Here is a 24545-nt window from a genome sequence, read left to right on the forward strand (position 1 = left end):
GAAGGACCTGTGTGTATATATATATATATATATATATATATATATATATATATATATATATATGGATTTCTGCAGCTACTGCGTACTGTGAAACATAGAAGCTGCAGAAGCCAAAGGAAGCAAAATCTTTAATAAAAACCTATAGCAACTTTGTTTTTTAACCCAGAATAAAGCTAAATAAATGAAAAGTTATCTATAGCCCGTAGAGTAGTCCTGCTTTTTGAGAAACCGGCTTCTCCGTGGTCGTACAGCGGACGGGTTATTGGAGCTTTTTCAGTACATGGGCATCCATTGGTTAGGCCTGTATTACACCAATAGATCATCTGACAGATTTTCTGACCAATTATTGGTCAGATGGCCAATTAAACACACACAAATCTTTTGTTATACACACACCAACTATTGGTCTGATTGGACAGATATTGGTCATCTGTTGGTAATCTGTTGCTGCCTGATGCTATTTTCCTCTGCAGACGAAAAATATGTTTGCCCCTAAGAAATTTGCAGCTGGACTCACAAGATCAAAAATGATGGCTTCTTTTGAGAAGCGCTAGACAACTTTAATCATTTTATTGTATACGTTTATCTTCCTTCATCTGCTTGCAGTGCCATTAGCCGTCCAGTGTTTAGGTTGGAGGCTGATTCCTTCCATGGTATCTGGCACCGATCGCTCTCCAGGGAGCAGCTCCTCCCTGCTGGGGGATTGTTTTGATGACCCGGTCCGCTCCCTGCATCTGTGTCGTTTCTAAACATACAGCTCAGCCCAGTTTATGCCGCATGAGGTGGAAAAGGAGGATTTGGAGAAAAAACGCGTTGGGTAGTCGGCTCGGATCTTTGGCAAAAGGTTCAGATCGGAAGTGTAATAAAGAATTGTAGAGAACGAGGTTCTCACGTATCGGCTGAGTCATTCATTGAACCTTCAATGTAACGTCTTTGTGTGAACTATACGTTGTCAGATCTTCAGTGGGTGAACAAATCCCAATTAAAGGCTTGTTCACATGCGACAGCAAAAATGTCATTTATATTTTGAAATGTCCTTGCGGTTTGGTCTATGTAGGGGAAACCTCAATGCGCATTAAAGATAGGCTTAGTAAACATAAGTCCACCATCCGCACTGAGAACTTGTTGTTACCCCTTCCACATCATTTCCATGAGAAGCGTCATGCGATATCGCAGTTGCGGTTTCAAGTGATCGAGAGTGTATCTTTACCTCGTCGCGGTGGCGACAGGAATAGTTTGCTTCTCAAGCGTGAGGCCTATTGGATCCATCGGTTACAAACTTTGGATCCAAGGGGGCTCAATCGCGAATACAATATTTCTAGTTTCACCTAGTCTCTTGATTATATTATTTCCATTATAAAAATTTATATTATAATAACATATATTTTATTTGTCTCTTTCAGCGGACTTGATTCCTGAATGTTTCATTGTTTCATCAATGTATTTACACTGATCTGTTTGGTTTATTGCACCTTTCATTATTATACCTGTCAGCCCTGAAGTGGGCGGAGCTATATATCATGATGTCATTTCCTTCTTTTTTTCTTTTTTTCTTTTTTTCTGTTACTCCTCCTTTCCTCTGTGTATAAAAGGGATGTGATAGGGGTGCATTGTATAGTCTGATGCGCAACATTCATCATCATCGCGAGTGCCGGTCTTTTTTCCTTTTACTGCAAGTATTGGGATGTCTACCCACTGACTCGTGCACCGCGTCCATCCAGCAGTGCCGACCCTTCTCTACACAAGATCTTCAGTGGGTTGTCAGAGAATCGGTTAGTGGATAGGTTTGAATTACTGCGCTGCAAGCAAATAAAGAAACAAGGGCAGAGGCTTGCAGTTTATTGATCTCTGTTATCAGCCATCGTAGGCTGGAGAAAGGTTGGTTGTAGCACAGTGATATCAGTGACACGGTTTTCTCTTTTAGGCTACATTCACACCACAGTGAAAAAAACTGCCATTAAAAATGGACACACTGTCAGCTTTTCATGGACATTTTGCATCTATCTACATTTAGCATTTTCTGACCATTTTTAACAGATGATTTGCATTTATTTTGCATCTATTTTTAAGGACCTTTTTTTTTTTTTTACACATCCAAACCTCTGCAGTGCCTTCGCAGGATACATGATGCCCCCCGGACATCACATAGTGCTCCCCAGTATAAATAATCGCCCCAATAGTGCCCCACAGCATAAAGAATGCCCCCCATTAGTGTCCCTGAATTATTAGTGGCCACCCATATAACAAACTGCCCCATTAGTGGCCCCCCCCAGTTCTGCTTATGTTAAAAAACTAAAAAATTACCCATTTGCATGCTCAGACAGTAACTCCTCACTTGATGCAGAAGGACCTGTAGGCACATAGTGATGTCATCACGCTGGTAGGTCCTCCTGGTTCAAGTGAGGAGCAACTGTCTCAGCGTGTGCAAGTGGATGAGTTTTTTTTTTTAGCCCCTAAAAGGCAATTTTTTCACTAGTGTACCCCTTTTTAAAGATCGTTAGATGGGTGCACTCCTGTCTAAACGTTAAAAACGGCCCCATTGATTTCAGTGGAATCTGCTAGTCGCTGGCCAAAAAAAAAAAAGGCCATGTGAATATCCCCATAGATGGTTATTAAAACAGCTGTGTGATGGCCTAAAAAAAAAATGGCAGTGAATATCGCCTTAGAAGCATACAATGTAACATCCCATGAGTTTTCACCTCTCACAGGTTCATCATATTTAAAGGAAATACAGCGAAACTGCTGTATCAGTGCCGTAAGTCAATAGTATGGTATGGATGTACTGGAGGGAAAGGGTTCACTGCTGGTTGTTAAAGGGATATGCTGGATAGAAGAAATGTTCTGCTACCCACAGGATAGGGGGTAACTATTAGCTCGTTGGGGGTCTGACTGCTGGAACCCCAACCATTCACAAGAATGGAGACCCCATGGCATTTGGCTATGCTCTGTAATCACATAGAGAATAAAAAGAGCAGCAGGGCATGCGCTCATTCATTCCGGGGCATGGGGCTTTTGTTCTTGTTATTGGTGGGGGGGGGGGGGGGGGTCCCAGTTTTCAGATTCCCACCAGCCCAACAGTTATCCCCTGTTAGCTAAAGGAATACCATTTTAAAGGGCATCTGTCAGCAGGTTCTATGACACTGGCTGACCTACTTGGCAGCTGAAGGCATCTATGTTGGTGCCATGTTCATATGTGCCCACATTGCTGAGAAAAATTATGTTTTAATATATGCAAACGAGCTTCTAGGAGCAATGGGGGTGTTGCTGTTATTCTAAGAGGGTCCACTCTCTCTGTAACTGTTGCGGATTGACTGACCGGGCCAGACATAATGACATTTACACTGCTTGGCCTTGTCAATCAAAGTGCAGAGGATGCAGCAGTTGCAGAGAGAGCAGAGCCTCCAGGTGTAACGGCAACGCCCCCGTTGCTCCTAGAGGCTCATTTGCATATATTAAATCATCATATTTCTCAGCAATGCGGGCACATAGGACCATGGGACCAACTCACCCTCCTGCTCTTACATTCTTGCATAAGGTCATACTGACTGAAACGTCATTTGGATATTGCCGTTGGAATATTGCAAAGAATACGCTGAAATATTTGATTCAATTTTTCTGTGCTATGACTCGATAAACTTCAATTGGGACATTTTGAAAAAGTGCGCTACGGATTTCTGTATGCTGTATCGTGGGTTGACGAGCCCTTACAGGAGGAGCCTTGGAGTATGTTCAGGAGCGCTGCTCCATTTGCCCTGGATATAATTACAGCAGCATCTGGTAAGGGGTCCACAGGCTTACATACCGTAGAGGAAGCCCACGTGACTGATGTGAGGCCCCTGGATAGAAATTGTTAACCCTATAAACATTGCTACCTGGGCAGGACTCCCCTCTCCAGAGCAACTGCATTGCATGCAAGCAAGAATTCTTCCAAGGGTTCGCTACAATGTATCAGTGCAGTATCCAGGCTGATATTTATAAATAACTGCTCTTTATTATGATGATAGTTGCGGCTCAGATATTCTTTGTTATTAGTTCTGGCTCTCAGTATTTAACCCCGTCATGCACTGTCACTTCTTGTGGGCTGATAAGGCTGGAGAGGAAAATGTATTCTGACAACCCCCACCCCCTATTTCCTTCCTGAAATTCAGCTGATATCATATTTCTGCTTTACTGCATGTGTGATTTATTCCCACCTGCCTGCTGTGTATAAGAATAGACTAATGTGTATATAGACGTGGCCGCATACAGTGATGGAGTGCAAGCTCTTAGCGCCTTATATGTCATCGCGACCTGACTATGCCATAATAATCCTGCAGTTGTTAAAGGGGTTGTCCTAAGGCAGGCATCCTCAAACTGCGGCCCTCTAGCTGTTGCAAAACTACAACTCCCAGCATGCCCGAACAGCCTACAGCTATCAACCTACAGCAGGGCATTGTGGGAGTTGTAGTTTTACAACAGCTGGAGGGCCGCAGGTTGAGGATGCCTGTCCTAAGGGGTAGTGTGTAAGTGTCTGAGTCTGACTGCTGTTTCATGGGTATGGATGGAACGGCGTCCTGCTCTTCCATGCTCTCTATGGGACTGCTGTTGATAGCTGAGTGCTGTACGGTCTGACTCCTCGATTAGACACTCACATTCACATATCCTGGTCCAGTGCCGAGACCACACCCTGAAATTTATTTCAAACATCGAACCAGATCTTCTAAATATATTCTGTCCCCCTATATTCATATTGGGCCCTTAGGCTCAGGATCTGAACCCGCACCATACGCTGCGGGTGCTGGCAGTGTTAAACAGGCGACATCCGCTTGCAGTGACCAGCATCAGAGATAACTGCGAATCCCGTTCATTTAACCCCTCAAATGCCACCGTCAATAGCAGTCTTCCTCTGTCTCGCCATTGATCCCTAACATGTGCAACTAGAATGTTTGCTGTGGTAGCCTGGGGCCACGTGGTGGTTCCCTAGCCTGCCATATTAGAACTCCTAATGGGAGTAGCGGAGGCAAGTTGTAATAGGATAACAGTAAAATTACTGTACACTGCAACGCAAAAGTATTGCAGTGTATAGTACAATCGATTTAAAACAAGCAAAAGTTTTTTAATAAAAATATTAAAAAACAAATATTAAAAGTTCAGAACACCCCCTTTTGCCAGTTACCATAAACCTAAACTCGAAAAGTATTGCAGTATATAGTACAATCGATTTAAAACAAGCAAAAATTGTTTAAATGCATTTAGAAATATTATAAAATTATTAAAAGTTCAGTACACCCCCTTTTGCCAGTTACCATAAACCTAAACTTGAAAAAGATTAAAATATCATGTTTTTTATCCTGTACGGTGAAATCGTAAAGAAAAAAATGCCCAAGGCCAGAATCTTCTTGCCTCCTTAAAAATTGGAATAAGTAATTTGTACCTGGGAATGTTACCAATAAAATTTACTGCTTGCTTGGCAAAAAAAGAGCTCTCACATAGCTGCTTATTTATATGAGACCCCTGATTAAACTCCTATATTGATACGATATCCCAGGCCAGATCTTCTGTATTCATACTCCAGACCCCCTGACTTAAATAAGACTAAATATTAAAAGTGATTCTCATTGGAACTAATCCAACATTTCATGTATTTTTGCCAGTACAATGAGAGAAAATATTAATTTGCCACGGTCAGCCATCACATTTTGTTCCTATTCACTTAAAAGTAGATGACCTATTGTTTAAATCACGTTTTTAAAGAATGTTTGGTGATATTGATTTTCAATATTAATAAATATATATATATATAAACAATCTCTAAAATCCAGCAGTTTTCTCACTGGCCACTAATAATGGGCTCCAATTCTTGGTCTGTACAGATGACCTTTCAGCAGTCACCTCATTATCATCACAGGCAGGATTACAATAAAAGATATCACCTATTTATAGATAACACCATTCAGAGTGATATCACAGCTTATCTCCTCCCTCCTGACCTCTGCACAGGTCACAGAGCATGCCTAGAAAACTCTACCATAGAAGTCTATGAGCCCCCCCCCCCCCCCTCCCTGACCATTGTGTTATCTGGTTTTAACTGGCAGAAATCACTTTCAATGACACATCCCCTTCACGGTCATACAATCTGTCTGACGGGTGTATTAGATGGGCTGATTTTCTACCCGATGATCCCTAACGAGCGTTCACATGGTACTGCCGCCCATTGCTCGTTCATCAGGCAATCCAGATCTTTAAGCATGCTGAAAGATCAGGATTTGCCGGCGGCAGATCGTGCTGTCTGATTACGATCTGCCGCCGGCAAACCACTATACAGCATGGGGACGAGCCATGGCATAGCGATCACTCCTCCCCATGCTGCGGAGGAGATCGCTGCATGTAATAGCAGCGGTCTCCTCCACTAGCGAGCAGGCGGAACCCTTTCTTCCCGACAATCGTCTGCATTATTGGGGTGTCTAATACGCCCTTAAAGGGGTTTTGCAACCCCTATAATGCCTCTCAAAATGCCGGGGTTCCTCATACAGGTTATATTTACACCTCTCCCCAGCACCCGCACGGCCGCCGCTGCATCTTCTCGTCGCGCGGATCAAAACATCCGGCAACATGGGGGAACAGCCAATAGCAGGCCACAACGGGGACGCTCCTCCCTAGCATCGCCTTAGACGCGGGTGCCAGGGAACGGGGTAGGTATAGCCTGTATGAGGTGCCTGAGCATTTTGGGGGAGGCATTATAGGGGTTGGCTAACGCCTTTAAGGCTGGGTTCACCTCTGCACTGCATATCCGGATACCACTGTGCCCCGCTGAATCCCCATTCACTGTAATCTGGTTGCTTTCCGGCATATATGCCGACTTTCGGCCGGACAATAAAATGTTATGTGCAGCATTTGTTGTCTGTCTGAAAGCCACATGTACATCGGATACAGTGACCGGAATACGGTGCCGGAGAGCAACGCAGATGTCAACCCGGCCTAATGCTCTCCATAGGGTTACCTCGAAATACATCCATATAATACTACAGGCTAAATACTTAAATGGGGCAGATTTTTATTTTTCACCTCTCTACATAATTTTACTTGCATCCTCTCTAGTATCCGCAGTCATTCCATGCAATTTGTAATCATGAATGATTGATCGTGTTTTTTTTTTCTCTTTGCAGGGATGGAGGCCGGTTCGGTGGTACGTGCAATGTTTGATTTTTGCCCCAGTGTGTCGGAGGAGCTGACACTCTTTGCCGGAGATGTCATTGAAGTTCTCAATGTGATAGATGAATTCTGGCTGCTGGGGAATAAAGAAGGGATCACAGGTACAGTCCTCCTTCATTTTGCTCATGCGTTTATTTTCCTCACCCAAATAATATTACATTTATTCTTTTCACTTTCATGCTTAGGGGAAAAGTAGATCGGTGCAGTACCGCTCATGACCACCAGGTGTTGCACTGAGACTTCCTTTTTAAATTCGTGCTATTCTCATTTCCTCCTTCTCATGTCACCACTGTACTATATTTAGTCAATCACGTTACTGTTGTTTTCTAGCTCAGGGACTGAATTTGAACTTCAGTTTAGTTTTTTTTGTGCTAGTGATGGTGTCCAGATATAGAGCAAAACTACAGAGACCTATGGGGACTATTAAAAACATGGTTCAAGTCACCACGCTCAATTACTGTCCTATGGGGAGATCTGCGACTAATATAATTCATGTTACAATTTCTCACCATGTTTAAGATCTCTGCTTGCTGTCAGTAAACGGAGATATTCTTGTTTATACATAGAGCAGAGTGTTTGCTACAATTGTATCTGGTCTATGCAGTCGTCTGTGAGATGATCAGCTTGGACTCCAGACTCCGTACATTTTACCTGCACTGAGACACTGTAGCAAACTATCAGCACAGCAAGGGATTTAGGCTACTTTCACACTAGCGTTAAAGTTTTCCGTTATTGAGTTCCGTCATAGGTGCCCAATACCCGAAGAAAAAAAAAACTGCTTCATTTTTGTCCCCATTCATCGTTAATGGGGACAAAACTAAACTGAACAGAACGGAGAGCTCCAAAATGCATTCCGTTCCGTTTAGTTGCGTTCCCAGACCGGAGAGCATACCGCAACATGTTGTAGTTTGCTTTCCGTCCTGGGGATGCGGAGCAAGATCCGGCATGACCTCCAACGCAAGTCAATGGGGACGGATCCGTTTTCTCTGCCACAATATAAAACAGATCCGTCCCCCATTGACTTGCAATGGAGATAATGACGGATCCGTTTTGGCAATGTTAAAGATAATACAACCGGATCCGTTCATAACGGATGCAGACGGTTGTATTATCAGTAACAGAAGCGTTTTTGCTGAACCCTGCCGGATCCAGTAAAAACGCTAGTGTGAAAGTCGCCTTAGTATACTGTTGTCTAGAGTGGATACAGTGGTAAAGAACGCCCATCCATGAGCAGGACTGTGCCTCGCTCAATAAGAAGGAGTGGCCTATGAGAAGGGGGTGTGGCTTAACTGAAAAGGAGCATCTCGAAAATGCAAAAAAATTAGGGCACAATTTTGGCAAAAGATAAGTTATATTAGGGTCATCTTTAAACCGTCTTAAAGGAAATGTGTCATCAAAATTTTCATCTGCCAGTTAAACCCAGATAGCGACACATCTCCTTTATTTCTAATCTGTTTTTAATTTTTGATTACACATTTGTTATTGTATTTCCTGAACATGATTATGGGGGCGGCCATCTTGCCTGAGCTGTTCTTAACAGCACTTACAAAGCATTAAGAAGATTGCTTTACGGCAGCCCCATGGACCATAGCCACAATCTGCTCTGTGACCTGTGCAGAGGTCATTGTACAAGGAAAGAACAGATCATCTGTGACAATCACCTATTGTGATTGGTGGATCCCGTCTTATCTGTCATTCTAATCCTGCCTGTAAAGATATCACCTCTGTTTCTAGATGAGCAGATAACTGCAGTAAAGTGATCTGTACCAACCAAGAAGTGGCGCCTATTAGGCTCAGTGGCCAGTGAGAAAACTGCAGGATTTTATGGTTTTGTATAAATATAGATATTGACATGGAACATGGGCTTTTACTATTAATGACCTGTCCTCAGGATAGGACATCAATATCAGATCGGCGGGGGTCTGACACCCGGCACCCCCCGCTGATCAGCTGTATGAGGAGACGGCGTGCGCAGTGTGCATGAGCCATCTCTCTTCCTGCTGCTATGTCTATGGGCGGACTGGGAACTTCAAGTGGCCCTGGAAAAAATACTAACAGTGGCCCTGTTTTGTAGTCGGGTCCAAATTGATGGACGGCAGCGCCAGCAATACCATATTGTGGCACATTATATCACCCCAACAGAACCAAATACCACAGTCCATCACAAAATACCCCCAGCAGCACAAAATACATCCCCCAAAACTTCCACTGGTCGGCCGTGAGGAGGGCTCAGGTGGCCCCCTGGGCATCGGCCCACCGGAAAATTTCCCAGTAAGGTCTATAGCCAATCCGCCCCTGGCAATAAGGTGCTATAGGTTTGGAGCAATAGGCCATTGTTGTGCCTGAAGAAAAAGAAGGAGCCCTTCAAAATATGTAGCACTTGCTGCATTGTTTTTTTACCCTGGTTTTACTAAACCGTGGTTTGTTAGTTAGCGGCCCTTCTGGATCCCTGTTTTCTCACTGCTACTTTCACTCTCTCCATATTAGATAGGATTAGTAAATCCGCCCCATTGTATATTAGAAAGTTCTGCAACTTTATTTACATAAAAAAGACCTTACAATCGGTGGGGCCCTATGAGCGGTACCTTCTCTTTTGCCCCTTTTCTCTCATATGTTGTGTCGTCAATCGTGAATTATTAACCATACCAAAGCCTCACAATGGCCAAATACAGGGCCATACAATCCCTGAATATTAGCATACAGTGCTCATATAATACCAGCATGCAGTGCCCAAATAATACCAGCATACAGTGCTCATATAATACCAGCATGCAGTGCCCAAATAATACCAGCATGCAGTGCCCATATAATACCAGCATGCAGTGCTCATATAATACCAGCATGCAGTGCCCAAATAATACCAGCATGCAGTGCCCATATAATACCAGCATACAGTGCTCATATAATGCCAGCATACAGTGCTCATATAATACCAGCATGCAGTGCTCATCTAATGCCAGCATACAGTGCCCATATAATACCAGCATGCAGTGCCCATATAATACCAGCATGCAGTGCCCATATAATACCAGCATGCAGTGCCCATATAATACCAGCATGCAGTGCCCATATAATACCAGCATACAGTGCTCATATAATACCAGCATGCAGTGTCCATATAATACCAGCATACAGTGCTCATATAATACCAGCATGCAGTGCCCATATAATACCAGCATGCAGTGCCCATATAATACCAGCATACAGTGCCCATATAATGCCAGCATACAGTGCCCATATAATACCAGCATGCAGTGCTCATCTAATGCCAGCATACAGTGCTCATATAATACCAGCATGCAGTGTCCATATAATACCAGCATACAGTGCCCATATAATGCCAGGATACAGTGCTATTATATCATTGTATTGTACAGTGACAATAAAGGCATCTTATCTTAATACCAGCATACAGTGCTATTATAATGCCAGCATACAGTGCTATTATAATACCAGCGTACAGTGCTATAATACTAGCATACAGTGCTATTATAATACTTGCATACAGTGCTATTATAATACCTGCATACAGTGCTATTATAATACCAGCGTACAGTGCTATAATACTAGCATACAGTGCTATTATAATACCAGCATACAGTGCTATTATAATACCAGCATACAGTGCTATTATAATACCAGCATACAGTGCTATTATAATACCAGCATACAGTGCTATTATAATACCAGCATACAGTGCTATTATAATACCAGCGTACAGTGCTATAATACTAGCATACAGTGCTATTATAATGCTAGCATACAGTGCTATTATAATACCAGCATACAGTCCTATTATAATACTTGCATACAGTGCTATTATAATACCTGCATACTGTGCTATTATAATACCAGCATACAGTGCTATTATAATACTTGCATACAGTGCTATTATAATACTTGCATACAGTGCTATTATAATACCAGCATGCAGTGCTCACAAGTCTTAGGTGCCATGTGTCCCCCTTCAGCAGGATGTGCCCCCGCAGGTTGTACCCCATAAGGCTGGCTATGACAGGTGATGTAGTTGTGTGATTTAAATAGGTTTGTGTCCTGAATGTGTCACTTGCTTGTTTATAGGGCAGTTTCCTGTAAGTTTTGTGGAAACGCTGACGATCCCGACGATAAAACCCGGAGAGAAAATGTACGTCAGCATTAGTGACTTTACCTCTCATGAGCCGGGAGCTCTCTGCCTCCAAAAAGGTAATGACTTCTCCCAATATGTCCTCGCCGTAACTTGCAGTTTTTTGTGTCTTTTTTAATATTTTGTTGGCTTTAGTATTTTGTAAACATTGGTTAGTCCTGCCGCCAGTAAAACGCTCTTCATGCTGTGTCTGTATTTCGTTCTGTTGGGGTTCTGTTATTTTTTTTTTTTACATCAAGAATAGAGTAGTCTGCAGCCCTGTTACTGCTGCTGGGTTTGATCAAGATTAGGCCTCATGCACACGACCATATTCATTTTATACTTGGCCATAAAATGCAGACCACGGACCCATTGAAGTCAATGCAAACGAAAAACAATCTCACTTTCGCAGAGATTCACAGGTACTTTATTAATGCGGTTAAAATAACATCCAGTACAAAAACGTTCTCAGTCTACGCGTTTCGGGCTACCCAGTATGCAAGCCCTTACTCATGAGTAAGATGTCATGAGTAAGGACTTGCATACTGGGTAGCCCGAAACGCGTAGACTGAGCAGTTTTGTACTGGATGTTATTTTAACCGCATTAAAAAAAGTACCTGTGGATCTCTGCGAGAGTGAGCTGGATCTTCGTTTTTTGTTTAGATGACCAATTTTCCGCATCCAAGTGCGTTTTTTTCCGTGCTCACAGCAGAAAAGGGGGCAGGTGAGAGCCGTTATATTCATTTTTGTTTTGTTTCATTGAAGTCAATGGGTCTGCCAAAAATGCGGATACAACATGGACGGTATCTTTATTCTGCAGGTCTGCAATTTACGTATGGTCTTATGGATAAGGCCTTAGTTTGGGATCTTACATTGATGGGTTATCTGTAAAAATAGATCATGTGTGATTGGTCAGGTTCCCACTCAGAGGTGAATCTTGGGCCACCTGGGTCCCAATGCAAAATCGCTAACACGGCCCCCACCTACTATGTGACATTTAAAATACTAGGGTCTGTCAGTATGGCAAAGAGACCTTTGCCTCCCCGTTAGGCACTAGGTTCTGGGTGCATTCCCTATATCTAAGTCCTTGTCCCATCCCATGGACTGTCAACAGTGGGCAGAAGAAAAGAGCAGTGATGCTGGAGCCCTGGGGTCCCTTCATTTCAGTACCTGACATAGCCATATGCATATGGACATTTCTGTCTGGTTCTGCAGCTCAGGCCCTTTCACGTCATTCTGCTAATCCTGGGGTTAGGACCGCCACCTGGCATTAAATGGGTTTTCCAGGAGTTCTTATTGATGATGTATAGTCTAGTTAGGTCATCAATATCCGATCGGCGGTGGTCCAACTCTCAGCACCCCCCACAGATCAGCTGTTAGAAGGGGGTGTAGTGCTTTGTCAAGCGCTGTAGCTGCTTACCTGGCCTGTAACATCACTTTCATTGGTCTCATGGTCTTTGTGCGGGTCAGTCCCATTCAAGTATTAAGTTGCAATGCCAAGCATAGGCACTATATGGCGCTGTGCTTGGTGTACTATGAAGAGGCTGCATCCTTCGTCCCATCAGTGTGGCCCCTTCAAACAACTTATCAGTGAGGATGCTAGTAGTCATACCCCAACCGATGAGATATGGATGACCTATCCTGGGGATAGGTCTTCAATTTTTCAGTGTTTTATACTGATGACCTATCCTCGGGATAGGTGGCTTCCTCGCAGCTTACCTTGGGCCAGTGACGTCGTGTTCATTCGTAACATGACCGAGGAGCAGCTCACTCCAATTCCTGTGAATGGGCCTGGGCTGCAATAGCAAATGCAGCCACTATCTAATGAACAAAGCTATGCTTGGTAAGCTGCAAGGAGGAAACGCGCTCACCAGAGTGCCGCACCTCTACCAGCAGCTGATCGGTGGAGGTGTTTGGAGTTGGACCCCCACCGATCAGGTAATGATGACTTATCATAAGGATAGGTCATCAGTATAAAACACTCAGAGAAACCCTTTAAGGATAGGCTATAAATGTAAACTCCATTTCAAGAATATATGCATACAAACACACAATAGACATACTGGGACTTCCCTAAATTTCACGCAGATTTCGGCACAAGTTCTACATCGTAATCCACTGCTGAGTATTTTCAGTCGTGTGTACATAACCCAATGTGTCTGGATTATCAAACGGTCATAAAAAAAACTTTCTAAAAAAATCAATGTAATAAATAATAAAGGGTCTCTAAATTTAAAATACTAAAATAGTTAGGTAGTAAAATATTTTCTCAATTGTACCAAAAAATTTGCATGGTTTATAACTGCACATACACTGTAGAAATAGGATCCATGAGTGGTCTTCAAGCACATGCATTTATTAAAATGACCAGTAGAGGGCACTCTTAGCTAACACTTCTGTATTGGCCCTGGGTTGTGAAGTTCATTCATATGCAAGTATTATCTCGTTCATAAAGACTTTACTTGCCTTATTTTATCCTAATTTGTGGTTTCTCTCCCCCTTAATTCTACAGGAGATCTGGTGGTGCTGGAAGGATCCTTGGCTTCTAGTTGGCTGCAGGGTAGGAATTGTTGGGGCGCAAGAGGGTTTTTCCCACTATCCTGCGTTCAGGAGTTCTTCCTGTCCTCTAGGAGCCGTCAGCTTTGCCAAAATGTGACTGTAGAACTCCCCAGTTATGCTATTGGCCAGGCACAGGCAATCATGGGCCTTTCCGCACAACTTGATGAGGAGTTAGACTTTCGGGAAGGAGACATCATTATAATAACTGGGGTACCAGAACCTGGTTGGTTTGAAGGGGAACTAAATGGAAGAAGAGGAATTTTCCCTGAAGGTTTTGTGGAGCTGTTAAATCCTTTGAGAGTTCATCCAAGGATTGAGAGTGATCATGGACTCCCCTCAGATAAAGAAAGAGAAGACTTTGTTCTTGATAGGTCACCGGAAATAATCAATGAGCGGGACATGGATAAAATTATAGAAGATGAGGAACCAGAAGGGACATTTGCAGTTGCCCTCTACAGATTCCAAGCTATGGAGCATCGAGAACTTGACTTTGATGTTGGAGACCGAATTCGAATAATCAGAACATTGGAAGATGGGTGGCTGGAGGGAGAATTGTATGGAAATCGGGGAATTTTCCCTTATAGATTTGTAAAAATAGAAACTAAAGAAAAAAATTATCTTGTGGAGCAACCAGTAGATTCCGAAACGTCAATTTCGAATCCCCCTGTCAATTATCTTGACATGTCCTCTACTCATGAAGTCAGCGGAACAGATCCACATTATTGGGATGTCCACATGGAAAATCAACCATCATCATCCACAACTCAAGAGGCAATGCAAAGTCCAGAAGCAACCATCAATACTAACCAAGAAGCAAAGCAAAGTCACCATGAAACAATCTATAGCTCTTCTACAAAACCTCAGCTACCTCCTCGACCACAGAGTAGAGCATATAGTCCTCCGGTATCACAAAACCAAGAGCAAAGACCTAAGGAGAAAAATATGTTTACAACACAGGTGGACAACAGAAGAAGTAGAACCAGTTTATCCAATGGAGCTCAAGAAAAATGGTCTTCGAAGAAGTCATTATCTTTAATGACGACAGATGACATTTACTCAGCTGACGACAGGGCTAATGAAAGGTCAAAAAACAAAAACAACCGAAAAAATAGTCTTCCACTCCAAGATATCGTGCATTGGGTGGAGGACCATAGAAAAAAACCAAAGACGAACTCCAAAGAGAAATGCGACACATCAAGTTCTCGGCCAAGCTTGTGGACAACAGATTGGGAAAGCCCAGCAAATGACAATACTGGACCTGATTTAATTGACTTGGACTCCAAGCTTACTGAGCAGCTTTCCCAGTTTGAAAAAAGTCTCTCCAATCCTAACAACAAAGTATCTAGGCATTTTTCAATACTGGATTATAACTCTGAAATTGACATCATCCGGGGATCACCACCATTGTCCAAGCATCAGAAATCTACAGCAAAATTCAAAGTTTTAAGACCTCCACCACCACGTCCTAACCCTAGACCCAGTTATTCTTCCAAATCAAATTCTTCTCGAAATTATATTCCTAAATCCAGTTCTGCCTCCTCTTATTTATCTCCAAATCAGAACCCCCATAGAAATGAATACGTGGAAAGCACTCCTCCAACCCTTGCTCTCCGACCATCCAGACCAGCCCCTCTACCCCCACCCAATAGTCAGAGAAACACTCCATCTCCAAAACCACTTCCTAGACAGGACACCACGCCTAGTGACAACTTTTTGCTGTCAGACATGCCAGATCCGATGGATGCCCCTGATGACTTAGAACAGGTAGATCGAGGCTCCCCTTGTCCATTTTTGCTCTTGAAGATAGAAGATGTCGAGAGAGAACTCGAAGTGTACAGAAACACTCGTGAAGAGCTATGTCAGATGCTTGAGGATGAAGACCAGGATGAGGTGACGAGAGCTGAGACTATAGAGAATTTGGATTTTTGTGACTCAAACATTGAAAGCTTGAACCTGGAGTTACAGCAGCTTAAAGGTGAGGTGCATCATGGTTCACTCTTCACAATGTCTGCCAATTGCTTAGACGATAACATGGTGTTGGGCGATGTAATATGTCGGCAAAAATGTGGCCATTCTTATTTATGAAATATTTTAAAGGGGTTGTCCCATGAAAAATATTCTACATTTTTTAAAACCTGCACCTGGATATGAATACTTTTGTATTAGCATAGCTACTGAGTTATTCACCAAAATCTATGTTTATGATGCCACCTGCTGTTTGCTCTTTTTCTAATTTTTTGTCCTACTCAACGAGATAGAAGCACATGTCCAGTTCCATCCTTCAACTGCTACTAGCTGCAGCAGAAAAGACATGCCCCTGAGAGTTCACAGCCCCTAAGCTGACAGCTTGAAATAAATCTAGCAGAGGGAAGAATGTGGAGATCTCTGGATCCATGTGAGGTACAGGGCTGGTTCTAGCTTTGTTAGAAAGAGACGGTCATGTACTATATGATGTCTGATTATTATTTTTTTACATTAATCAGGGGATAACCCCTTTAGTTTATACTGTTTTCTATGAACTCCAGCTTAAAAGCTCCTGGCGCATGCGCTACACATACATAGGTAATACGGTTGAAAAAAGACATAAGTCCATCAAGTTCAACCAAGGTATAGGTGGGGACGCGAATCCCAGAAGGAAGTGAGACTCGGACTTTTACACATTTTCAGAATCACTAATGTCATTTACTTTTAAGAATTCATCTAAACCCTTTTTAAAACTAATTAGGGCAGTGTATTCCTGTGTATACTTATACAGTGGCAAAATATAGAAGCTTTGATCAGAGATGGCCCTCCACCTGGAGACTCTTCCATAACGTGAACACAGGGATCTGCCAAAAACTCATCTGACCACCAGCTATTCCTCCCCATTTGCCTCCATGCTGGGCTCAGCCGCACATCTGATCTCCTAGAATACCCCCTTTAGTCCTTTCTCGTTCTCTTATCTCTGGTTGTATTCCATCCTTCTATATTGTGACCTATGTTACATTTCTTTACATTTATTAACATGCATATGTATAGAAAATTCCCATTTTCAGTAGGTGTCCTCCTTTTGGGGGTGTCAAACTGGTAACTCTTGTAGTAGCACCTATGGAAAGCACTTGCCTTTGATGATCATATTGTGTGCAGTCAGCCATAGGCCTACAGCCAAATCCTGTACTGTGCACATGGAGCGTCGCCCGTGTGGAGGCGTTGACAGAGCTGAACTATTAAACTTTCACCACAAATGCTCCTTTTCTTCTCCGAGCCACTTTTTGCCCTCCTTTTACATATCAGGTCGCGCCCTGCCTTGCTATTGTTACTCGATTCTCTGCAGATTGTGATACAGGCTTCCCCTCCTTACGCTTAGTCATCCCCGCGAGATAATAAAGTGTGAGGCGTAAAACCAAGACGCACCTATAGGAACTGCAACGCGTCGCAGGGGCCGTGTCATATCCCTTAAGAACAACTCTGCATTACTGATCCCAGGACAGTCGTCGCCCAGCTTTTCCAAACTTCAGAATGTGACCCCTTCCTAGTCACAAAGCGTTATAGAAGCCAAGAATTTGTGACATTTGCCCGCTAATACAACTTATAATGGCAGCTCCGTAAATGTGACGGAACTGTAATACCAGACACATTTTATGGATAGAAGTGAAGCTGTTTCGGGGGCGAAAACCCTGGATTAGTTCTTTAAGTAAAATATGTTTAGTGGTCAATGTCCGTTGTGGTCATCTCTCCTTAAAGGGCACCATCCTGATTTTTCTCTTTCCTATTTGGGCTATGTACAGAAAAACTAAAGTCAGTATCCAAGGTTGTCACCCTGTAGTCCATTTCACTTCCCCCTTCCCCTTCCTTTCCTCCTTAGATTTGAATTTCTGGTTTTCTATTCCATCACTTTACGGACACCTTTGGCACCCAACTGATCCCATTGACTTTTAGTGACCATCATGGCGTCTGTCTTTTTAATGGAAAAAATTATGGTGGCTGTGACCATTGCAGATGAGAACCTAGCCTAAATCAGTGTCAGAACTATAATACGTTATTTTTGAAGGCACGTTACTCCCTGTTAGTCCCTCTTGGCCATAAAATACTAATAATGACCATGAGAGCAGTGTTTAAAGGGGATGTCCAGATATACTCTCCCACCCAATCTGATGGGTGGGGAGAGATGCAACTGGGCTACCAGACTGCCAACCCCAGCCTGATACAAGCTCAGCGTAGGACATTCAGCATCTACAGCCTGATCGGGTGGGTCAGTATGTCTGGAGACAGTACCAGAGGATCCTCTGATGCAAATATGGGCCTCCTAGCTCCAGGAGACAAAAACCCAGTTGGAGCTAACTACTCGCCACTAGGGTCTATTTTTATTTTATTTTATTCAGAACCGATTAGATTATATTTATAATATAGGGTTTGGGCCCCGAGAATAATTTCCTCTGGTGGATCCAACACAACCTGGACAACCCCTGAGCTTAATGTGGTTGATTCCCTATGCAATAGCTTTAGTTGAAGCTCCCCTCCCATGAGGTACCATGTGGTGCTCAAATAATTCATACGGGGACCAAATAACAATTCCAATTGGTAAACTAGAGAATATTTTTTACATTTTTGGAACCTACTATGGGATTGAGGATGCACTCAGGGCTAGTTGCACACCCTGCAGTAGCGACAGGTGGCACACACCCTGTGTAACCAGGAGGTTGGTCTCTGCGTGAAGTCACGTTCACGGATAAATGTTAAATCTGGAGACTTTACTTAAGGTGTGGTCATTATTTGATATTATGTAAGAGCTGCCCGAGCCTGGTGCAGACGGTGTCATGTCAGGTGTTTGTGTCGGTGCTACACGCCCGTTCCTGCTGAGGACGCAGTATGAGACACAGGAATGATATGTGCTGGCATGCCTGCTCGCACATCTATTCATGGTCAAAGCTCCCAGGTCACGAATCTCTGACTCTTCACGACATGATGTTACGTCCAGTGTTGTATTTACGGGCAGCTGCATGTTACACATAAGTACACAATGTCATGAATGGGGCATCAGCAGTAGTTTCATGTGTATGGTATGTGTACAGTGTGACCAGTATGTACACGCCATTTATGTAACTGAGAATGTGCCCTATACGCTCAAATTCCTTGCCGGTCCATCAGGCCTATGGTGGGCAGCCTTGCTTATTATAAGGGTCTCCAATGCAGATATTCAGCGTCCTACTTCCCTGTTGGCATTTGTAGAGAGTCTGTACATTAAATCACTCTCTATTATAGTCTATTGGCAAGTAAACTGAATGTTATTAAGAGTTGGCCAGAAAGGGTGGACCTTATGAATATCTGTAACCATGACAGATTGCAAAATTGGACTTCACCCATAGCAGTTGCCTTTGGTTCTTAGTACTCGGATACCCCCAGGTCTTACAGTAGGGTTGACTTTCACAACAACCAGACAGTCATAAAAACAACATGTAGGAAGCTTGTGCCAAAAATCAAGACACTAGAACAAACTCACTGGTGGATGACAGGAACTGAATGCTGAGGGTCACCATAAAAGCAGATGATCCAGCAATGGAGTGGATGGCAGATGTATGGCATACAGGCTGATAGTGGATGAATGACTGACAGAAACAAAGCAATACTGAACTGACCCTATGAGAATTGAGCCCTTCAAATCAGCCAGGAAAATGCAACAGCCCAGGGAGAAAGACCAGTGGAACTACAAATTCCAGAATACACAGAAAACACACTACAGTAGATTCAGCCATTAAAGTCAGATCGCAGAGCAAAGTCAAGCTGAAAGGGAATGGACCTAGCAAAACACTATACCAGTCAACCAGAATGGAGTAAGGCCTGAACATATAAAGGCTCAACAATCCACAACTCCACACTAATAAACCAGGTAAAGCTCGGATAACCAAACCCAGGGTCACACACAAGGCAGGGGCATAGCAACTGGCGAAACAAAATGTTGGTTCCTAAACAAGTGGTTGGACTCGCACAATTGACAGCATATTCTGGGAGCGTATTATCAATGTTTAAAATCTAAGAAAAACTCTATAAAAGGGTTGTCCAAGTTAAAATAAAAACTGTTAAGTGGCAAGGAGAGGGTTAATATAAGCAGCTATCAGACATTCTGGAATATTAGATTAGAAGCTATGGACGCCTCTGGAGGAAATTTTTCTTTATTTTTAAGATTGCATTTTACACAATTTGGGCTAAAAATCACTTTATCAATTGGTCTTTATGAAAAATGTTCAACAGTTTAGTTTTTTTCTGCAGCTTTCACTGCAGACTACTTAATCGGTCAGGGAGCTGATCTGATTGCTCGAGCCGTAGCCCTTATCTCTGAACTCCTGATAGCTCATAGAGCCCTATCTTTATCAGCTTGATAAGGACTGAGCTGTGATGAGTGTTTATGAACTGTCAGGAGTTCAGAGATAAGGGCTACACATCGAGCCTCCAGAGCAGCTCTTTGTCGGATTCTGTGTTAAACAGAAAGCAGTAGTCAGCAGATGCTCTGAAAGTGAAAGCTGTTAATAAAAAACAATAAAAAAAAAGATTTTAGCCCAAAATAAGTAAAATGAGTTGATAAAAAATGCCCCTGATGGTGTCCATAACCTTTTGAAGGAGTGTTACTGTAGCCATGTATATTATGAAACAAAGTATCTGCTTTTCCCTTTACTTTCCACAATAAGACATGCCTGGTCAGTGGGGAATTTAGAAATAAACCGCACCTTTTTAAATGAATTTTCCACATTTTTCACATGTCCTGTCCACATTTTTCCGCTTGATGCGTGGAGGTTGTATAACATCGAAGCTGTGTCCTGGTCTCAAATCCATCCTTGTATTCCTCTGTGGTGGTTTTGCTGCCTCTTTTCATCTTCTTGTCTTATATTTCCCGGACTATATTCCCCTCTTTTATCCCTGTGTTTGGATGATACAGAGCCATATTCCAAGATCTGGAACCGAGCGGGTGCGCTCCTTCGTTTCATTAGGTAACCTTTATTTTCTTCTTAAAGAAGTTGCATGGGATTAGTAACACAGGGTCTCTTTCTTCGGTAAACAGCCCTGCTGTTTTCCACGGGTGGTGACCGGTACTGCAGTATTTAAATGACTGGAGCTGAGCTGTAGTTCTAGTCTATGGATAAGGCCTCATACACACGACCGTATCCGTTTCGCGGTGCGCCAAACTCAGATGATGTCCGTATTGCATCTGTTCTTTTTTGCAGACCCATTGACGTCAGTGGGTCCGTGGTCCGTATTTTGCGGCCAAGCATAGGGCATGTTCTATCTCTTTGCGGAATGGACACACGGATGCTGACAGTACACGGATGAAATGTATTTATTTATTTTGCGGCCCTGTAGAAATTAATGGGTCCATCTGCAATCCGCAAAAAATGAGGGTCGGACATGGATACAAATTCAGTTGTGTGCCTTAGCGCTAAGTAATTTTTTTAGTTTTTTTTTATGGAAAGCAGCCATATTTTTGTAATCCCTTTAATCCTTTAAAATAAAGCGCCAAGTTTTAAAATAAATTATCGCCAATTCCCTAATATATGGCTGCTCTCCTCTATCCCGGTAAATATTATTTAAAAGAAATGCAATAGTGAGATGGCGATTGTGCATGGATTGCTGTCACCTCCCCTGACATGTCTGCTTTAGTAACTACTTGCATTCCCCATGTGATACCAATTCTGGAGCCTTTAGTCTTAGGATGCGCCATTCTTTTATTCCTGCTAGAAGTTATGAATGAATTGTTAGCAGGTTCTGGGAGTTACCACTTGGGGCTGTGTCCCTGCACAGTCTGACACTATCCAATCAGTGTTGCCAGTGTAAGTGTTTTCAGGGACACCCCCCCAACTGGTAACACCCATCTGGACCTACATTGTAAACTCCTAGTAATTAATTGATAGCTTCTAGCAGGAATAACAGAGGAATGTCATATCATAGAGTCTTTAAGCTTATAGTGGTACAGAGGTAAAACTAATTAATTATTTCTCCCCCATTAAGCTGATCGTTGCAATTTTTTATTTTAATCCTGACCGGTCATCCCGTAGGGGACGTACATATAGTAATGTCGCAGCTCCAACGTCTGGAGTTTCCTGTACAGAATTCGGTTATCTTCCGTATCTGCATTATACACCCCATGTGAGAAACTTTTCCTGCCCACATACGATATTTAGATCGGCTCTAATTTACTTTTGTGCAGCCATTGTTGGTTGTGAATTATTAGTCCCAACAGCCGAATCCTTGTAATATCTCCGCTTGCTGCCATTAAATGGAAACCATCCAGATGATGGCCTACACAGCTGGTGAGAGGACAGAGCCCTGGTACATTGTAACAAGCCCTGTGTCAGTTGGACATAAGGGCAGGAGGCTTTCTAAGGCTATGTTCACACGGTTGACTTTTGGCAATGTTTGAATTGCGGGTCTGTGCCAAAACCACCTTCCACTGTTTTCAATGAGAGTCCACGCTGTCAGTCTGGCGGCTGTGAATTAATTAGGTGAGGTTTTCCAAACTGTGTCAAGAAAGAATGGACATGTGGACACCACGGAAAACCACTGCAGGAGTCCGCTCGCGTTTTAGCTGCTTTCAATGGGGCCAAACCACGAGCAGGAATTGAACGACCGAGGTAAAAACCGTGGTGGATATGATGAAAGTCTTCAGCGTTTACCCCATATGTGGCCGCACCCTTAGGGTAAAGCAAAAGGTTTTCAGTCACTGACCACAACAGCGATAGGAGAAGTAGACAGCTGCTTAGAGCACCATGATGATGGGGGTAGCACAATTTATGGATTCCAAAAACAAATCTCTTCCGTTATACTTTTTTGTGAGGCCATTTGCACACTATAAAGGGGACCGGGTATTGATCACTTATCCCTTGTGTGTTCTTTGGTCCTGGAAATTACAGGTTTTACAAGATTTCAGCCCTCATGTACCTGTGTGGGGAACCTTGCTTTACCGTCATGGCTCAGGTGTCGCGTTTAGTTACTTCCACTTACATACAGGTTGTGCCATGTGCATGAGGCCTAAACTATGGTTCCCAACTTTTCCAGACAATGAGTCTGAATGGGTGCTTTTGGAGACTCTTTGGGCATTCACCTGAAATGGGGGTTTTCACATAATCTGACCACGTTGTAACGCCACGTACCTTGCACTGACCCTTAATGGATGCAAATGAGCCTCTAGGAGCAACGGGGGCGTTGCCATTACACCTAGAAACTCTACTTTCTCTGCAGTTGCCGTTCCCTCTCTGCTTTGATTGACAGGACCAGAGATGATCACGTTCACACTGCCTGGCCCTGTCAATCAAAGTGCAGAGATTTCCTTTTTAATTGCTCTGCTAGATTCTCTTCAGGCTGGCAGCTCAGGGGACGTGTCCTTTCTATTGGGGCATGTCCTTTCTGCTGCAGTTCTCTCCCTGTAAAGGCTCATGCACATGAACCTATTTTCTTTCCGTGTCCATTCCGTTCTTTTTTTGTGGACCGTATGCAGAACCACTCATTTCAATGGGTCTGCAGAAAAACGGAAGTTACTCCGTGTGCATTCCGTTTCCATATGTCCGTTCCGACAAAAAATAGAACATGTCCTATTATTGTCCGCATTACGGACAAGGATAGGACTGTTCTATTAGGGGCCAGCTGTTCCGTTCTGCAAAATGCTGAATACACACGGACGTCATCCATATTTTTACGGACCGCAAAATACATATGGTCGTGTGCATGAGCCCTACCTCTCACAGCTTCTAACAGTCGATCCAGCTGGTGGCAGGGGAAGCATGGAACTGAGCATGTGCGACCTCTTCAGCAATGCTACCGAGGTGGACAGAGAAATGAGGAAAAGAAGAAACGTCAGGTAGCGGTATACAGATAGATTCTACATGTCTAGCTTTAATTGCATTTCATTACGGAATTGTTCTATAAGCAATTCAGATTAAGCCTGTACATACAAGAGAACAGGCTGTGGTATTACGGTAAGAAATGCTTCATGCAGTGCCGTCCATATTATTCTTGTGTATCACATGGAGCGTGGTGATAACAATGGATCTTCCTGATGCTTCACTGGAACGGGATGTAGCATTGTGCGACGTGACGTGCACAGCACATTGCCTGTGAATCGCTGCACGGATTTGTGACACAATTGAGCTCTTGGTTCACATCTGGAACATGGCTGCAGATGTATTGACACAGCTACACTCCTGACAGCGCAGGTTTAGGCTCGCCCCCCCAGCCCTGATTGTAGAGACAGGTTGTATCTTGAACGGTTACAAATGGTGAATAGTCCAGATCCAAGCGTCGGTGAACTGTAAGGGGGGGCAGTTTTATAGAAAATGGGGCCTAGGCAAAGTAGGCAGTTTTTCTCAGAATTTCTGCCCATATAACACCGTCCTATCATGCCAAGACAACACTGCTATAAAATAGACCATATATTACTGATGCATATATATATATATATATATATATATATATATATATATATATATATATGCAACGATAACGCTGCTATGTACAGACCACATAAGAGCAGCATATAGTGTCAAGGCAATGTCGCCATGTACAGTACACATTTTACTGCCATATAGTGCCAAGAAAATGCTGCTACTAACAGCACACATAACACCACAGAGGTGGCAATTGAAGCTGTAAGCAGTACACCATCTTATCGCTCTAGACTCAGAGCCTGAAAGAACAGAGAGGGCCACCG

At 43.2% G+C, this 24545-nt stretch overlaps 1 protein-coding gene across 2 annotated transcripts in view; it reads left to right on the top strand.

Annotated features, from left to right (window-relative positions):
- The first annotated feature begins 7147 nt into the window (after positions 1-7147).
- Positions 7148-24545, top strand: part of LOC122941162 (dynamin-binding protein-like) — a 65219-nt gene continuing 47821 nt past the window's right edge. For both annotated transcript variants that reach the window (XM_044298195.1, XM_044298196.1), the window contains exons 1-3: positions 7148-7292; positions 11272-11394; positions 13827-15848. In XM_044298195.1, coding sequence (XP_044154130.1) covers positions 7148-7292; positions 11272-11394; positions 13827-15848 — 2290 coding nt within the window. The remainder of the gene's footprint in view (positions 7293-11271; positions 11395-13826; positions 15849-24545) is intronic.

Source organism: Bufo gargarizans, chromosome 6, assembly GCF_014858855.1.
Source record: "Bufo gargarizans isolate SCDJY-AF-19 chromosome 6, ASM1485885v1, whole genome shotgun sequence".
Lineage (NCBI taxonomy): Eukaryota > Metazoa > Chordata > Amphibia > Anura > Bufonidae > Bufo > Bufo gargarizans.